An 18,697-nucleotide genomic window follows, 5' to 3' on the forward strand; every position below is an offset into this window, starting at 1 on the left:
TAGGTCCTAAAGGCAGAACTGCTTGGATTTGTGGCCCAAATCTACTATGTACATGTTTTAGACTTAGATATTCCTGGGCCTAATTTACATATTCCTGCCTCAGTTTTCATACCTATAAAATGGAGATAACAACAGTACCTAGCTCATGCAGTTACTGTGAAAATCAAATGAGGTAACACATGTGGTAAAACATTTAGAATAATGCTTGATACTAGTAAGGACTCAGTAGACCAGATTATTCTTGCTCATCTATATACTTTCTGCATTACCTATCATGTCGTGCCTTGCACAGGGTGAGTAACAAATGTGCTAAAAGAAACACTATCCAAATTTTCCAGCACAAAATTACACTGATCCATGATCTTCATGTACAAACCTAATAGAGCTGTGTCCCCTGTTAATGGCAGGTAGTAAAGAGCATGGGCCATAAGAAAAATTAAGAACAGCTGTAGTAAAAAAAGAAAAAAAAAAAGGACTCCCCTGGTGGTCCAGTGGTTAGGACTCTACGCTTCCAATACAGGAGGCTAGGGTTCAGTCCCTGGTTGGGAAATTATGATCCCACATGCTGTGCGGCACAGCCAAAAAAAAAAAAAGGAATAGCCACACTAAGAGATTTCAGCCTAATGAGAATCTTGTGAGAGATTAGGTAAGTCACATGTATGGTAGGCAAAGTCTGATAGCTAGCTACTTTACAGGTTACTGGGGAATAAGATGTGGTTGCCTTACCTTCAGTAAGATTGAGCTAAAAACTTGGAGCTGGTTTATAGAAGGATTACTTATGTTTAGTTATTTTTAATAAATGAAATGAAGCTTATCCTAAAAATGACTTAGACTCTGTCCTCCACTCAATGGGACATCGTCAATGTCAAGGAAACTTGGCATCTCTAAAATTAAGTAGATATGAACTAATTAAACTCATCCTCAGGCTCCAAGCCTGCATGAGTGTAAAGATCAGATTTTCAGTTTAATGTTCACTTGACTCTATGAGTCAAGGAGTGCTAATTCTTTTGGCATTATATTTGTTAGAACTCCTACTGGCAATCATATAATAAGACTGTAAAAGCTTCTACAACTATGAAAATGTTTCAAATTACCTGTTAATCTGTACTAATGCGATATGATTCTTACATATTTGAATTAATCAATAGTAAGTTAAAGATGATTATATCCTAACGGTTTTTTTAGTCTTTTATTTTAGTGTCTGAGAAAATAAGTAAGAAAAGAATGATTATACTTATGATGTCATGACCCCTCCTTAAAGAAGCCACCTAAAAATAAGCTTGGTTTTCAATCAGTGGGGTCAACAGTTATTACATTGTAATTCTATAGATAATTATAGGAAAGACTGAAAAATGAACTTAAAACTAAAGACCGATTTCCAAAATATCAATATAATTCCATAATGCTTTCTTGGAGCTGTAAACGAAATGGTTATAATGCATATCTAAGAGCAAGTCAATTTAACCTCCCTTGTCCAGGTTTCTTCACTTACATGAATAATAGTATCACTTATAAACTGTTGTAACAAATTAGAAAATTTATATAAAGCATACAATGTTGGGCATATGGGATTAAGTTGCAAATAAATGTTACTTAAGATTTTTATTATTATCCTCCTGTTAAGGTTTGCTAAAAAATTTACAAAACACACTACTGAAATATCAAGTTGGAAACACTGCTGGCAAAGCTGTTGGAACTAGGGGAATCTGATTCTGTTTATGATTAAAATGCAGATCTATATAACTTCTACACATAATATACATATATTTTAAAGATATAGGCTCTTCAAAAAAAAAAAACAAACCCAAAAAACTATGAGAATGGGAAAGCAATCAATATAGCCCCATCCCCAACCCTTCTATATCACAAGTCATTGAATAGTCTAAAGTAAACTTCAGAAAATACACCATGAAAGAAAGTTAGAAGAATTTTAAATATATAAAAAAGAATGAGAGTAAAAAAGGATATAAATGAGGTAATGGAAAATGGGAATGTAATTTTGGCTAAAGAAAAAGCTAGGGCTAGCTGCCATTTGGTCAGAGCTCATTTCAGACCTCATTCTCGGGATTCAGAAGAAAATGACTGAACATGCTTTATTGCTGTTTTAGAATTCACTATGTAATCCTAATGAGAAGAATAAGGTAAAGTAATCCATGGTGTATGTTACCTACAAATCAAAGAAAGGAAAATGGAATAAAACTCTTAAAATATTAAAAGCCAATGACATTTTTTGACCATTAGCATTTTTGAGATCAGTGCCAGAGACTTTTATACATTTAACCAAGTAAAATTCTACCAATTCTCACTCATTCCCACAGAGTGGCAGAAAACTTTGGACTCTGTCAAAATATCTTGGTAGAAATGTGAATAAAAAGCTACTGTTTTTGAAAATATTTGTACATAGATTAGCAAAAATTTTTAAAACTAATATAAAATTAAAGAACTATATTCTTCTAAGGGATCAAGATAGGTTGAAAACTCCTGAAACATTAAAGAGGATCAGATAAAATCTGAAGGTCCTTCCAAGTTTAGGCATGCTTCAAACATTGCTGTGATAAGGGCACTGCTATCAAGGCCTGGTAATGTAATGTACCTCTTTCACAGCTTACAACAGTCTTTGGTATTAAAGAGATGTTAAGTTCCACAAAGGAAGGGTCAAAGTCCACTTTGATCACTGCTCTACATCTATCACCAAGAACAGTCTAAGCAAACGCTGGATGGCCAGCGATGCACCAATAGAACACTGGGAGTAGGTAGAGAACTGTAGACAAAAAATGACACTCAGACAAAATTGCTGGAACAATGGGAAGAGCCAGAAAGGGATAATATAATTAATGAAGTTAACCAGTTAAGTATTAAATACTAAGTGCCCACTTTTATTCCAGATGATAAACATAGAGCCCTGGACCAAGGTAAACTAAGGGCTTACACACTACTGAGGGAGAGAGATTAATGAAAACAAAATAGTGCTTGTCAGAGGATAGGGGATGGAAAGGGTACAATTTATATTCTTTATTACAGATGGATATAAGGGAAGCTTTTCTATTCTCACAAAAGGAGAAGGAAAAAAAGCCCACCAGGCTCCTCTATCCATGGACTTCTCCAGGCAAGAATACTAGAGCAGGTTGACATTCCTTTCTCCAGGGAATCTTCCCACCCCAGGGATCAAACCCTGGTCTCCTGCACTGCAGGCAGATTCTTTACCATCTTGAGACATCAGAGAAGCCCAACATAAAGACAGCTTTCCTCTTCTCAGAAAAGGGAAAAAAGTGGGCGGTGGCTATCTTGAAAATCTAACATACAAAATTGCAAATTAAGTTGGGGGTGTCTCTATAGGAGACAGAGTGAGGCCATCTTACTTCTCTGTAAAATTTTGCTTTTACTTAATAGGAAGCAGTGTACAGAACTGCAACAACTTACTTATTTCCATAGTTTTAAAAACATATGCTTTCCTTCCCAGAAAACATCCTAAGCTGGTTGAGCTACTGCATCCTCCCAAAATTACATAAATAAAGTAGAAATGAGGCTAGAAAATGCACATGAAAGAATATTTATCATGTTTCATACAACAAAATTATTTTTGCACAATGCTCTTTTCCCCTCTCTCCAGCAAAGCAAAACTTCCCATGCCAAATTCTTCAATAAGCCCCTTAAGATTGTTCTCCAATGACAAGAACAAATGAGTGCTGTTAATGATTTTCAGATTTAAAGCAATAATTCTCATATAAAACAATTTTTTCCTTGAGATTTGCCAAACTATTTCTCTCCAGAAAAACTGTATCCTTAGCCTAAGAACTTTTCACTATATTGTCCAGGCTGACTAATTTTTACCTTGAATGCAAACCAACAGAAGAGACAACTTTTCAACAGATGATGAGTTGAAAGCCAACTTTTTCTACTTTTTATAATTTAATCCACATTGAATTATAAATAAATCTGGCAGTATCAAAGTAAGAGTTTTGTCAGCATATAAGCCTCTATTTTCTGTTTTAAATTTCATAGAGAATGATGGTTGGTTCCGTTCATAATTCATAACACTAAAAACATCATTAGTTTGGATAATGCCTCTTATGTTAAGAATAGGTGATGAACCTTTACCTTTTCTCTGTATAGTACAGATTCTTTTGGTTGACACATCTGTTCCAAAAGAACCTTCGTAGACGTTAAAGGATAAGGGGTGGTTGTTTAGTCACTGAGTTGTCTGACTCTTTGTGACTCCATGGACTGTAGCCAGCCAGACTCCTCTATCCATGGGATTTCCCAGGCAGGAATACTGGCATACACTGCCATTTCCTTCTCCAAGGGATCTTCCCGACCCAGGGATCCAACCCTGGTCGTCTGCTTGGAAGGTGGCTTCTTTACCATGGAGCCATCTGGATAAAGGATAGCATTATGCAAATTCTGTACACTTGAGGAGGGATAGTTAGCTAGAAGCTCCTAATATGCACAATGAGGATTATCTATCCAATGTCTTCAGGACAAGTTATCTCCTATCAAATGTACAGCATCTTGTAAATGTTGTCATTTTTGGCATCTATCTGCACTAGGCCTAGTTTAATACAAGTGAGGAAAAAATTCTGAAGAAAAGTTAAATTTAAAAACCACGATCCTAATTCATTTTCAGTTCAGTTCAATCGCTCAGTCATGTCTGACTCTTTGCGACCCCATGAACTGCAGCATGCCAGGCCTCCCTGTCCATCACCAACTCCCAGAGTCCACCCAAGCCCATGTCCATATGAAAAATGTAAATATTAACAGGATATAAACTATTATAAAATCTTCATTCTTCAACATACTTTAGTATTGAAGATTATGAATGAGAAAATGAATCAGCTGAATATGATACAAATAAAGCAAGCAGTCAGAAAGTTGTATAAAGTTGAAATGCTTCACATTTTCTTAGGAAAAGCATGTTTGTTTTGATAGATGAAATGAATACATTTAATCTCAAAGTATGCTATAAAATGAAACTGTCACTACATTAAAAAGGTGATTTTCATGCTGGAAACGAGCTTAACTACATCACAAGAACTTGTCCGACAAATATTTCACTGTTTCATTTTCCTGTCCCAAGTCTACCAAATGTCTGTGCCAAATGTTCCACAATCATCTCACAATCTCAGATGCTTCTTCACAGACTGGTATAGGGATGAATAATTATATGGAGAATCCAATGTATAAAATTATGAAGATGCTGAGTGTATGTTTCATGTACAGAATGCATAATATTCCTGGCAAGAACACACAGAATATTTCTGTACAGAATACAGAATATTCCTGGCAAGAATATACAGAAGAACTACACAAAAAAGATCTTCATGACCCAGACAACCATGATGGTGTGATCACTCACCTAGAGCCAGACATTCTGGAATGCAAAGTCAAGTAGGCCTTAGGAAGGATCACTACGAACAAAGCTAGTGGAGGTGATGGAATTCCAGTTGAGCTATTTCAAATCCTAAAAGATGATGTTGTGAAAGTGCTGCACTCAACATGCCAGCAAATTTGGAAAACTCAGCAGTGGGCACAGGACTGGAAAAGGTCAGTTTTCATTCCAATCCTGAAGAAAGGCAATGCCAAAGAATGTTCAAACTACCACACAATTGCACTCATCTCATACACTAGCAAAGTAATGCTCAAAATTCTCCAAGCCAGGCTTCAACAGTCTGTGAACCATGAACTTCCAGATGTTCAAGCTGGTTTTAGAAAAGGCAGAGGAACCAGAGATCAAATTGCCAACATCCGCTGGATCATCGAAAAAGCAAGAGAGTTCCAGAAAAACATCTACTTCTCTTTTATTGATTACACCAAACCCTTTGACTGTGTGGATCACAACAAACTGTGGAAAATTCTTCAAGAGATGGGAATACCAGACCACCTGACCTGCCTCCAGAGAAATCTGTATGCAGGTCAAGAAGCAACAGTTAGAACTGGACATGGAACAATGGACTGGTTCCAAATCAGGAAAGGAGTATGTCAAGGCTGCATATTGTCACTCTGCTTATTTAACTTATATGCAGAGTATATCATGAGAAACGCTGGACTGGATGAAGCACAAGCCGGAATCAAGACTGCCGGGAAAAATATCAATAACCTCAGATATGCAGATGACGCCACCCTTATGGCAGAAAGCAAAGAAGAACTTAAGAGCCTCTTGATGAAACTGAAAGAGGAAAGTGGAAAAGTTGGTTTAAAACTCAACATTCAGAAAACTCAGAAAAGATCAGAAAAATTCAGAAAAGATCATGGCATCTGGTCCCGTCACTTCGTGACAAATAGATGGGAAAACAATGGAAACAGTGACAGGCTTTATTTTTTTTGGGCTCCAAAATCACTGCAGATGGGGACTGCAGCCATGAAATTAAAAGACGCTTGCTCCTTAGAAGAAAAGCTATGACCAACCTAAACAGCATATTAAAAAGTAGAGACACTGCTTTGCTGACGAAGGGCCATCTAGTCAAAGCTATGGTTTTTCCAGGAGTCATGTATGGATGTGAGAGTTGGACTATAAAGAAAGCTGAACACCCAAGAACAATGCACAGGAGTATTCTGCCTTGAACATAGGATGTACAACATTTCCTATTCCCACCGGAATTTGAGAATGTCCCACAATGATATGATGAGTTAAGATCTCTGACAAACTAAGGTGATGCTCTAGATCAGCTGAATGACACTGAATCAGCTGTCTTTGCCCCTACTTTGAGTTCTAGTCACTGGTACTATAAAGACTTCAAAGATGACACTGTAGAGTCTCCTAAACAAGTAACAGGTTTTTCCATTATTTTCAGAAGCAGTTATGGTGAAATCCAGTATGAGTAGTTACATAAAAGAAAGAGTGGAAATAAGGGGTAAAAGGGAATACAGGGAAAAAGCAAATGCTATCTTTTGATTACTTTCTGCATAGGATCAAGTCAATTTATTTTAATGCATATACTAAGGTATACATAATATAATGCATATACTAGGTATACATATTTTCTGTATTTAAATTCACATATACATTAAAAAGGTATAGTTTCAGTCATTTTTTATTCAAACACCTAATAAAAATCACTATTCATATTTTGGTGAATATCTTATGTTATTGGTTCAATACTTCTTGGAATTCATCAACACTATAAAATATACAATAAAGAGATACACACTATGTGTAATAATATGTAAAATACAGGTTTGTCTCAGCACTGAGCTAAATTTCCACAGCCAAACAGCTAATTTCTTCCAGAAAAACAATAACACCTTCATTGAGACTGGTTTTCATAATTCACTGGTAAAATACCTGCCAACAATATAAACCAAGAACTCATGATGTTGACAATAAATTCATTATATCTTTTGATCAATTTCTTAAGTTGATGTTAAATATTTTCACAGCATTAAACTTCACTGCAAACTACTAGTTCATTCTTTTAAAGCATTACTAAAATAGCAAAAATGTATGGCTTTACCACATGGTTCATGTCTAAGAAAAAATGAAAATAAATTCCAGGTAGTAAGGTAACACATTCCTCTAGACAATTTTTTCAACTTAAGAATCCTTTAATTTCTTTAAAGGACACACAAACTTTTAAAATATTTTGAATTTTATATAAGCTATTGATTAAAGCAGAGCAACAACTAGGCATAATGAATATACAGTGACATAACTCACCTAAATAGGGAATGCAGGGTGTCATCTTTAAGCTACTTATATAGTCTCTGAGTCTTTTGTAATTATCTTCTTTACTCATTACATATTCTAGTTTTTCAAAGGTGGTTTTGTCTTTTCGACTTAATAACTAAAAGACAAATAGAAAAGCCCAAGTTATCTCTGTATCCAATTTTATTATAGTAAAGACTTAAAAGTTACAATTACTATAAATTTGAATTTTAATTTCAAAGTTTTATTTTCTTTAATTATATTTTGGTAGTATATAAATAAAATAAAACCAGACATGTTTATTAATATAATAAACCCAAATTCATTATTCATAAAATACAATATACTTTGTATGTACCTAAAATAATTAACTTACTAAGTAGTAAATTATAATACATTATTTATCATCTTTACTATTTTAAATGGTTAAACAATTTTTATTAGTCATTTTCCTAATTTAAAATAATTATATATTCATATTCACCTCAAAGGCCCAAATATTTTCATGACTTGTCCCCTGCCCCCTCAAAGATAGGTAGATTATAATTCTTACATAAGCATTAACAAATAAATACTGAATTTCATAATTTACGTAATAATTTTTCTTGATGACTCTAACCATAATTAGTCCTGCCAGTACTATAAAACTACAATTTACATGTTTGGATTTCTGAGATTTTTTCCTTGATCCCTTTGATCAGTGCTGTATTACATACAGTTGAACAATCAACTGCAGCTGTTTTAGGAGGCTTGAGAAGTAGATTTACAGTGCATGCCCTTTGAGAAAAATGGAGATATCAAGGGGAATAAAAGAAAAGCAAGGACAGTCATCCGAAATAATATTAACTAAAAGACTCAGAAAATACATGTTTTTAAGTATTTCAAAGACTCTGGGGAAAAAAAATCTCTTCTTTAAATATGTGAAGTTACTATTTCATTTTTGTTGTAAGTCAGATTTCACTTTATGTCATAAAATATTTGTTATTTTATAGTAGGCAAAACACTTCCACCTATAAAATTCTCATCTAATTCTCCTACGAGGTTAAGAGAAAAGTCAAGAGGACTAATTTAAAGATGAGGCGACTGAGACCCCAAGGGGAAGTAGAACACACCAACACTCGTCCTGCAAACACTGGTTTCAGAACTTTCTGTGGCCCAGTTTCAACACATTTGATTAGCACTTTCAAGATTAGGTGCAACTCTCCACTTCAATCTATAAATCCAAACATTCTTTTCTCTCCCACATAACAAAGTATTTGAATATGCAAATTATACTGCATGACACAGCAAGGATAACAAGAAAGCTTTTTTTTCCCCCAAAGTCAATCATTCCAGAACTCTGGTACAGTATCAGGAGAAACAAATTACTTGGAACTCATAGCTGATTTTGACATATCTGAAACACAAAACTAAAGAAGCATGGAGTCTGATAAGTATAAAAATAACACATTTTGCAATTTTCATAACAAATCAATAATCAGAATGAAAGGATTCAACTTGGGGTGGGATAGCAGAGACTTGTTTTCAGAGGACTATTTTTAAAAGCTGTGGTAAAATATACATAATATTTACCATTTTAAACAGTGTTAAGTGTATAATTTAGTGGCATTAAGTACATTCACATTATCCATCAATCATTGCAATCATCCATGGCTAGAACTCTTTCCATCTTCCCTAACTGAAATTCTGTAACCATTAAACAGGAACTGCTCATTTCTTGCTCCTCTCAGCCCTGGGAACCACCTTCTACACTGTCTCAATGAATTTGACTACTCTTGGCACCTCATATAAATGCAATCATTCACTATTTGTCCTACTGTGTCTAGCTTATTTCATTGAGCATAATATCATCAAGGTTTATCCAAGGTGCAGCATGTGTCAGAATTACAGTCCTTTTTAAGGATGCATAGTATTTCATTGTACATTTACACCATATTTTGTATGTTCATCCATCTGTTTGTGGACATTTGGATTGTTCATACCTGTTGGTTATTGTTAATCATGATGCTTTTTTATACACTGGTATAAAAATGCCTGTTTGAGTCTCAATCTTGGATTCTTTTGGGTATATACCCAGAAGTGGAGTTGATGGATAAATGGTAACTCAATGTAATTCTAATTTTTTGAGAGTATATCCTATTATTTCTAATCTTTTTTGACTATGCTAAAATTTCTATGTTGAGTAGAAACAGTGAAAATGGACATACTTTTCCTTGATGTTAAAGAGAATGTTTCTAATATTTCCCCCATTTGTGATGTTATTTTTTGGTACATTCCCTGCATTTGAGGGCACCAGGATTTTCCACCATACTACCCTTTCACTGTTCAATATTTCTTTCTTTTTACTTGGGTTAGATTCCTCATCTATCACAACTTTTATATTTACCTACTTTATCTCTTGTACTATCCTTGACCTCTCTGTGGTACAAACAAGCCTAAAAAAAAAATCCAACTGGTTAAATACAATTAATTCTCAGCACTTCTTCATGGTAATGCTGAACACTAAGTTTCACTTTAAGTTCATGACCAAAAATCTCAAGTGGACCTTCCTAAGACCTACATGTTTCCCTAATTAATTCACTCTAACAGTCCCCTTGATGACTTTCATCCTTTCCTCTTTCTTCAAACCTCCAATACCTCTCCCACTGTCAATTAATGACCTTGCTTCTTATGTCTTATGAAACAGAATTTTGCAGAAGAATTCTACAGAATCCCACCACCAAATCTACCAACATACCTGTGTCTGTAACCAATTGCACCCCCTCTCTCTTGTTAAAATGGAGAAACTGCTCCTGCCTCCCTGGAGTACTGGACCTTATCTCCTCTAATCTAGGGTATCACAGGCTTGACTTCTTGTTCTGTTACCACTTCCTCATTTCATTAGATCACTGTACTACCACTCAAGCACACTGTCATGGATCTCATCTTTAAAATCAAAACACCACAAAGCTTTAATCTCACTTTTCTTCTAGTTATCGCTGGCCCTCACCCCAGTACTTCACAACAAAATTCCTCAAGGGCATTCTCTATTCTTATTGTCCCATTTTTTCTTCCACTCTTCTCTCAAATACAATCATTCCAACATCTTTGACAAGGTCATCAATCCTTGGCAGGTCCACCTGCAATTAGGTCCAATCACTTATCAGAAATTCTTATCACATATCACAGAAAAGCATGAGGGATGTATTTTAAACATCTCATTTACTCTGTTTTATTTTTCTACAGAGCATTCATCATTATTTATGATATATCTTTTATATATTTACAGCTTATCTTTTCCCAGTAGAATGTTAGCTCTATAAGAACAGGACTTTGTCTATATCATCCACTATGCATGTCAAACAATTAGTACCTAGCAAAAGTGTGGAATATTTTCAAGTTTAATATGAACACCAAAAATTTTATTCAGATTAATAATGGAGCTGTTACTAAATTTAAATAAAACTATTTTCAATGCAAGACATGAGAGAGAGAGAATGAAAATAACTTCAAGGAAACAAAAATTAACTTGAGGGAAATGTATCTCATTTCTAAACCACAATATTAACCAGAGTACAATTTCTTTTCCTTAAAACTTCAAAGACAGAATTCATGATTGTATATTTATAATCACTTCCATTCCCTCATTAAATTAAAATTTTAATAAAAGAGAATTAGGTCATCATTATTAAAAATAATTTTGAGTAGGAAAACTGTTCACTCAGGTGTTTCTAAAATACAAATGAAATATAAAGAAGATCATAAGCTCTTCCATACTAATGTTTTTCCAGTATGAGAAACATCTGTCTCTTCAGATACTATGAAAAGTGAGAACACCAGGCTAATTAAAAACAAAGTTAAATTTTAGTAAGTAAAAAAGTGTTTTAAAGTTAGTCAAGTCTTTGACTAACACAGTAAGAACACACTAAACCTCTGTACAAAGTGTAGTTCCCCTTTAACATTAAAGAATAGTATTAATATGAACAGATTTAACTCAATCAGTTCTATAAAATCTAAATGAAAAATACCCAGCAAGCTTGAGGCCAGCATCACATTGATCAACTATAAAAATACACAAATTTGCAAAAGTAAAAACTCACAGTCTGACCCTGTTAAATAGAACCAAGTATGATTAGCATAATATCACAACGTGCACAGAAACACTGCCTACTTCCATGTTAGCTATCAGATTTTCCTTTATTCCTAAGGAAAAAACCCAAGAGTTTACTGAGTAAAAAATATTGTAATGGAAATCTCAATCACTAAATTTTGGGGGCAACTTACAACTTATATCTTCCTCAAATTTTCCAAAAGCATAATCTTTACATGATTAATGCAATTTATTTTCACATTTACAGTTTCCCATTAGTAAACTTGAAATGCTATGTTGTCAAAGATGTTTAAAGAAGTTCTACAAAAATGATTTCCTAAAGAGCAGAAACCAAGCACCAAGTTGGTTTTTAGCTCAAAACACCTAACAAGCCTCATGAAATACTTATTTAAGGGGAGAGGAAAAAAATGTAGGTTTCAAAGAACAGAGTACAAAGTAATTAAAAAATCCTTATCTATTATCATATTAACCTTACTAAGAACTACCAGAGGAACTAAACATCTTCACTTCCAACAGGAAGTCTAACCTATCATTAACTAAAGAAGATTACTCACCGCCCATGTTTTAGTCAATCTGAAAATTGGGGCACTCTGTAAGCCAGAAACCACTGCCATAAGTGCATGAAGGTTATTCAGCTCATACAACTTCTGAAAGATTTAAGAAAAAGGGGGAGGAGAGACGAAAAATAAATAGCATGAATACAAGACAACTTGAACACAAATACAGATTAGGCAACTGGTGGTTCTTATAGCATACTTATTACCCTCATTGTTTTGGGGGTATCCACTGTGTTTACAGTAAGTTGATTTTTGGCCCACACAGAACTCCCTCCTAGCTCTGGGAACACATCTACCTCCAGTTGTCTTATACATTAAGAAAACCAAAGTTATGACTCAGCATCAAAGTTATCTGGTATGCATCCTTGTTTCTAGTAGGCAGTTTCCTTTCTTATATTGAACTATTACTAGTTCTGCCTTATAATCCAAGTTCAAAGAAAGGTCCATGCCCAGGATCCTGATTTGTGTCCTACTCAGGACCCTTAACAGGAGAAGGAAATGGCAACCCACTCCAGTATTGCCTGGAGAATCCTGTGGGCAGAGAAGCCTGGAGGGCTGCTGTCCATAGGGTCGCACAGAGTCTGACATGACTGAAATGACTTAGCAGCAGCAGCAGCAGGACCCCTAACATTCCAGGGTAAGGTTCAAGCTTGCTTTTCACAGCCCTCCTCAATTTCTGGCTTCCTCCCGCCTGAATCCACATTCCTTTGTTCCTTGTTCATGCTGGAACATCTACCTGCTTCCCAATACTAGACATTGCTTTTTACAGCCTCCAAGCAGAAGAATCCCATATGATGCTGTGTGTGCATGCTAATGATAGATTCCGTCAGTTTACCAAGAGATCATCTACTTTTGTCAAATTATTGCTAATTGCCCAGATTTCTTCAAACTATCAGATGTTTATACCTCAAAGGTCTTATCATGTAAAACTGTCCTTAATCATCAAGAAACTCCAAGACAAAAATTGCCTGTTATGAATATGAGAAGCAAGGAAAGGCGAGGGGTTCTATTCCTTTCACGAACCCTAACTAATACCACCTTAACTCAGGTCTGAAAGAACTCCCATAAAATTTCAAGAAATATGAACTCAAGTTTAAAAAAATAAAAAAGGGAAAGGGAAAAACACAAGGACTCTTTCTGCCATCTTTCTGTGCCACCATAATGGGGCGTGTGAATGTCTTGGCTGATGCTCTCAAGAGTATCAATAACGCCGAAAAGAGAGGCAAAAGCCAGGTGCTTATTAGGCCGTGCTCCAAAGTCATCCTCACGTCTCTAACTGTGATGATGAAGCATGGTTACATTAGTGCATTTGAAATCACTGATGATCACAGGGCTGGGAAAATTGTTGTGAACCTCACAGGCAGGCTCAGTAAGTGTGGAGGGATCAGCCCCAGATTTGATGTGAGACTCAAGATCTATTACTAGAAAAATGGCAGAACAACCTGCTCCCATCCCATCAGTTTGGTTTTATTGTACTGACAACCTCAGCTGTCATCATGGACTAGGAAGTAAAACAAAAACACACAGGAGAGAAAATCCTTGGATTCTTTTTCTAGGGATGTAGATTCATAAAAACTAGGGATGCAAATTCATACAAAGGAAATGCCTTAGAGGAAAAATAAGAAAAAGAAAAGGAAACAAGAATTCACAAATGGAGAACAACATCAGGTACTGGCTTCCAATGAAATGAAAAGGAAGGTGTTACCCAAAAAGCAACACAAAAGCTAAGGAATCTTTCTAAAAATGTGAAATAAAGGTTAAAAAGACATGAAAGGTAGAGGGGAAAAGGCTAATATTTATCTAAATGGAGCTACAGAAGGACATGATAAAAAAAATAATGGGGTAGAAACAATATGAGAGGTGAAAGTAAAGTTGGTCAGTCGTGTCCAACTCTTTGTGACTCCATGGATTATACAGTTCATGGAATTCTCCAGGCCAGAATACTGGAGTGGGTAGCCTTTCCCTTATCCATGGGATTTCCCCAACCTAGGGATCAAACCCAGGTCTCCCACATTACAGGCAGATTCCTTACCAGTGGGGCTACAAGGGAAGCCCAAGAATGCTGGAGTGGGTAGCCTATGGGAGGTAATGGTGGATTATTTCCCCAAATTACTGAAAGACACTAATTCCCAGGGTGAGGAAGCTCAAGAAATCCCAAGCAGTGTAAATTAAAAAAATGAATCATGAATTTGGAATCGCATTTTTCAAGAACAAGGGTGACAGAAAGACGCTTCCAGACAAAACAAAGAGAGCTTTAAAAAAGATTTAAAGTGGTGCCAAAATGATTATTCATATGGAAAAATATGAACTGGAATCCATAATTACATGTATTATATCTAAAATTTAAGAACTGACTACCAAAATCAAAGCTATAGAAGTTTTAAAGAGTAATGTGTGAGAAAATCTTTGACATTTTCAGAGTTTAGAGTAAGATTTAAATGAGATACTCTTTAAAGCACAAGACAATAAATAAGACAATAAAAGTTAAAAATTAATATATTTGACTATTAAAGTTAAGAGCATCTGTATCAAAAGACAATAGGAAAAGAGTTGTAAGACAGGTCACAAATAGGAAGATGTATGCAAAGAATACAGCAAAAAACTTTAGCATCTGGGATTATATTTTTTAAACTATAAAAATCAAAGACCAACACTATAAGAGAATACTGTTCAAAGAAAGATCTTGAGCAGACATTTCAGGAGAGAAAAACGTAAATAGCCAAAACACAAAAAATGTTCATTCTCATCAGATTCAATGAAAGCGACTGGTCTCATTGTCATTTCTTTGAAGGTAATTTGTCCTTTCTCCCTATAGTTCCAGTGTTTTAACCTGCAGTTGAGCACCAAGAGATTCACACAAGAATTCTGTATAAGCAGTGGTACTGATAACAGCAAAAGTCTAGAAGCTCCTTCCTAACTCTCTAGGCTGTCTGCTGGCCCTACAGACTTCAAATCTGCCAGCCTCTCCCCAACTCAATCACATGAGATAATTTCTTAAATCTTTTTATACATTATATACATATATGTGTGTGTGTGTTTTGACTCTACAGAACCTAACTGAAACATCTACTAAAAGAAGAGAAAGACCTGCCTGTTTTATAAGAAACAATATAGAAGGCAGAGTCCCTAGAGGGATTGAAGAGACAGTCATGGACAAAAAAATTATGAATTTAGGCCCTGGGGTAAAAGTAAGCATTATCAGAAATAACTCAAAGTATGAGTCTGAACTGGAATTAAATGATTATTTGATGAGAATAATGACAGGTCTAATGGATTTGGTGGTTTTGAGTGGAACATACATAAAAAAAAGAAAAAAAATCTAACAAAAACTCCAGAAAACAATAATGAAAATTCAGGATTTATGGACAAAAGACATGGTTTCTACTAGCTAAAATCCCATCTTTATCTAACATATCACAAAGAATGTTTTTAAAAATTTTATGACACTTCTGAAAAAATAACAAATTTTAAGAAGGCTAACTCTGCCACCTAGTGCCATACAATGTTAGAATACAGTTGCTTCCAGGTGCTCAAGGAAACTATGGAAGAGTAATGACTTACAATATTTACAATGAGTACAATAATTTACAATTGTAAAAATGGTATCCTCAATTTATTCCATCTTCCTTCATTCACAGGTGAGATAAGTTATGTATTTATTATTAGAATAATGAAAGATGTGGCTACCATTATACCTATTTTAAGTAAACACGACATAAATTTGGAGTTGTTACAATTTTAGTAAAATCTTGTATCCTCTTGTGGAATGTCCTATTCAATCTTCCTCTCTAAATTTTAACTGTCTTTGAAATCCATGTTCTATTTCTCCTGCTGCATCTATTGTCTATGCTACTCAATGTATTTGGTTAACACCCTCATTTATACCATTCTTTTAAAAATAAAGTCTTATTCTCCACATGGTTGGCAGAATAATCTATTTCAAAGGCAAATAACTGATATGTATTTCCCTACTTAATCCTATAAGGCTTTTTTAGTCATCTGCAGACTATACCAAACTATTTTATAAATATTAAACTTCATCATAATTTGACCTCTGCCCAAATACAATTCAGCTTCTCTGAGAAAGAAAGGAAAAGTATAAAAGAAAGGCGAGGAAGATAGGAGGAATAGAAGAAAAGGCAAAGGAAATAGACATGCAATTTAAAAAATTAACTTACGTTAATCATTAGGCCTTCTTTTCCAGTGTCAATAAATAGTGACTATAGTGACCCAGGCAAATATTTACTCACAAGCATTCGTAAATGACTGAATTCAAAAACAAGCACGTTTATCTTACCTTAGCAGTTTTAATATAGTGGCTCAAAACTTCTGCTCTAATTTTTAACGTTTGAGCATGAAGAATCTCTCTAACAACCCAAAAGCTTACCTGCAAATGAAAAATAGGTGAATGGTAAGATTCTTTACTTACAGGATGAAAGAACGACGAGAGCTACTTGGTGAACTACTGAGAGTTGTATAAAAATACCTTCTCTCGCCCCTGACTCACCACCAGGACGTAACTCTTCAAATGCTGCACACACGTCATACACATATACAGACAGACAGACAGAGACATGTGTATCTGTCTGTGTGTGAGTCCTTGTCACTAAGTCATGTCCAACTCTCTGTGATTGTGGCCCACCAGGCTCCTCTGTCCACAGGATTTCCCAGTCAAGACTACTGACGTGGGCTGCCACTTCCTTCTCCAGGGGATCTTGCCAACCTAGGGATCGAACCCACGTCTCTTGCATTGGCAGGCAGATTCTTCACTGCTGAGCCATCAGGGAAACATATATACACATTTGTACAGACACATAAAAACATCATAATGATTTTTCATCTATAAAAGCGAATGTAAAATTTGAAGGAAAAGAGAAAGCAATAAAACCAGAATGATGCAACAAGAACACGATACAAGTGTTTTTTTGCTGTATTTTAAAACACTCTGGCAGAATTAGATAAGCTCTAAGATCAGACACTGTAAAACATGCTACTTATAGTATGTTTTTCTGTGTCTGTGTAATCACATGCTGCCATTTATTTACATGGAGTAGAATCCTAAATGTAAAGAATCTCAAGTATGGTTTTCCTGATATGAATAGGATAAAATATAAAACTACTTAAAGAAAAATATATCTAAGTCATTCTAAAATCAAGATTGTATTTTTTTTTTTTTTGCTTTCTAATTCAATGAAACCATCTTCAAGATTTCTTTTAAAAAACAATAAACATCATTCATCAGAAGGCAGGATGGGTCTGTAACATTACTAAAATGCTCTGGTGAAAACAGTGTGCTTATCATATAACACAGAGTAATATGTATGTAATATACACTTTTTTTGTAATGTACATTTTTTATATAACATATTTCAATTCATGCACTATGAAAGCAAAATCAAAGTACTATCAGTTGGTTCAAAATTCTACAAATCTAAAAGTAGGATGCAGTTAGAAATCTCAGTGCAAAAATAAAGCCACTGCCACCTTTTCTTCTGAGAAATATTTCAGAATTTATTTGCAACTTTCATCTATAAACAAACTGTCAAACTTTGTATATTTTAAAGTATATATGTAAATGTAAACCGAATATATTTTACAAAGACATCTTTATATTTGTTACTAAATTTGCGCTACTAATGACAATAATTATCCCTGATTCTAATAAATTTTACTTCTAAAATGTATCTAAAGTTAAGTTTATTTTAACAACAATCTTGTGCTGTCCTGTGCTTAGTCGCTCAGTCGTTCCCAGCTCTTTGCAACCCCGTGGACTGCAGCCCGCCAGCCTCCCCTGTCCATGGGGATTCTCCAGGCAAGTATACTGGAGTGGGTTGCCATGCCCTCCTCCAGGGGATCTTCCCAACTTAGGGATGGAACCCAGGTCTCCCTGGGCATTGCAGGTGGATTCTTTACCGACTGAGCCACCAGGGAAGCCCAACAACAACCTTATTAGAAAATATTAATTATGATTCAATATAAACTCCATGATCACTGACTTAATAAATTTAATGTCAAATTTTAAGACAAATACTATGGTAATTTAAAAACATGGCCACAAACTCTTTGTCACTCCTCACACTGAACGTTGGGGGTATATGTCACCTCTCATCGAACCTAGATAAGCTCATGACTGCTTCAAGGAATAGAAAATTAACAAAACTGAAACTGACTTCCATGACAAGGTCATAAAAGAACATGCAGCCCCTGCCTTGATTGTTGGAACATTCTCTATGGGATTCCTAAATTACCGCGTAAGAAGTCCAGCTACCCTGAGACCACCATGACAGAAAGGCTAAGTATAGGTGCTTCCCAATTGACAGTCCCATCTAAAGCCAATCATACCTGATAATACTGCCCCAGAATGATCAACAGCAAGATACAGTTTAATGAAATTATTGGACTTCAAAGAGA

The 18,697-nt window shown here is 35.1% G+C and overlaps 1 protein-coding gene and 1 pseudogene across 2 annotated transcripts in view; one reads left to right on the plus strand and one right to left on the minus strand.

Annotated features, from left to right (window-relative positions):
* RALGPS2 (Ral GEF with PH domain and SH3 binding motif 2) overlaps window positions 1–18,697 on the minus strand; it is a 154,812-nt gene that overhangs the window by 63,770 nt on the left and 72,345 nt on the right. For both annotated transcript variants that reach the window (XM_043485810.1, XM_043485809.1), the window contains exons 6-8: window positions 16,584–16,673; window positions 12,284–12,376; window positions 7,652–7,778 (exon numbers count right to left, since the gene is read on the minus strand). In XM_043485810.1, coding sequence (XP_043341745.1) covers window positions 7,652–7,778; window positions 12,284–12,376; window positions 16,584–16,673 — 310 coding nt within the window. The remainder of the gene's footprint in view (window positions 1–7,651; window positions 7,779–12,283; window positions 12,377–16,583; window positions 16,674–18,697) is intronic.
* Window positions 13,391–13,842, plus strand: LOC122452308 (annotated as a pseudogene).

The sequence above is a fragment of the Cervus canadensis genome, chromosome 13, assembly GCF_019320065.1.
Source record: "Cervus canadensis isolate Bull #8, Minnesota chromosome 13, ASM1932006v1, whole genome shotgun sequence".
Lineage (NCBI taxonomy): Eukaryota > Metazoa > Chordata > Mammalia > Artiodactyla > Cervidae > Cervus > Cervus canadensis.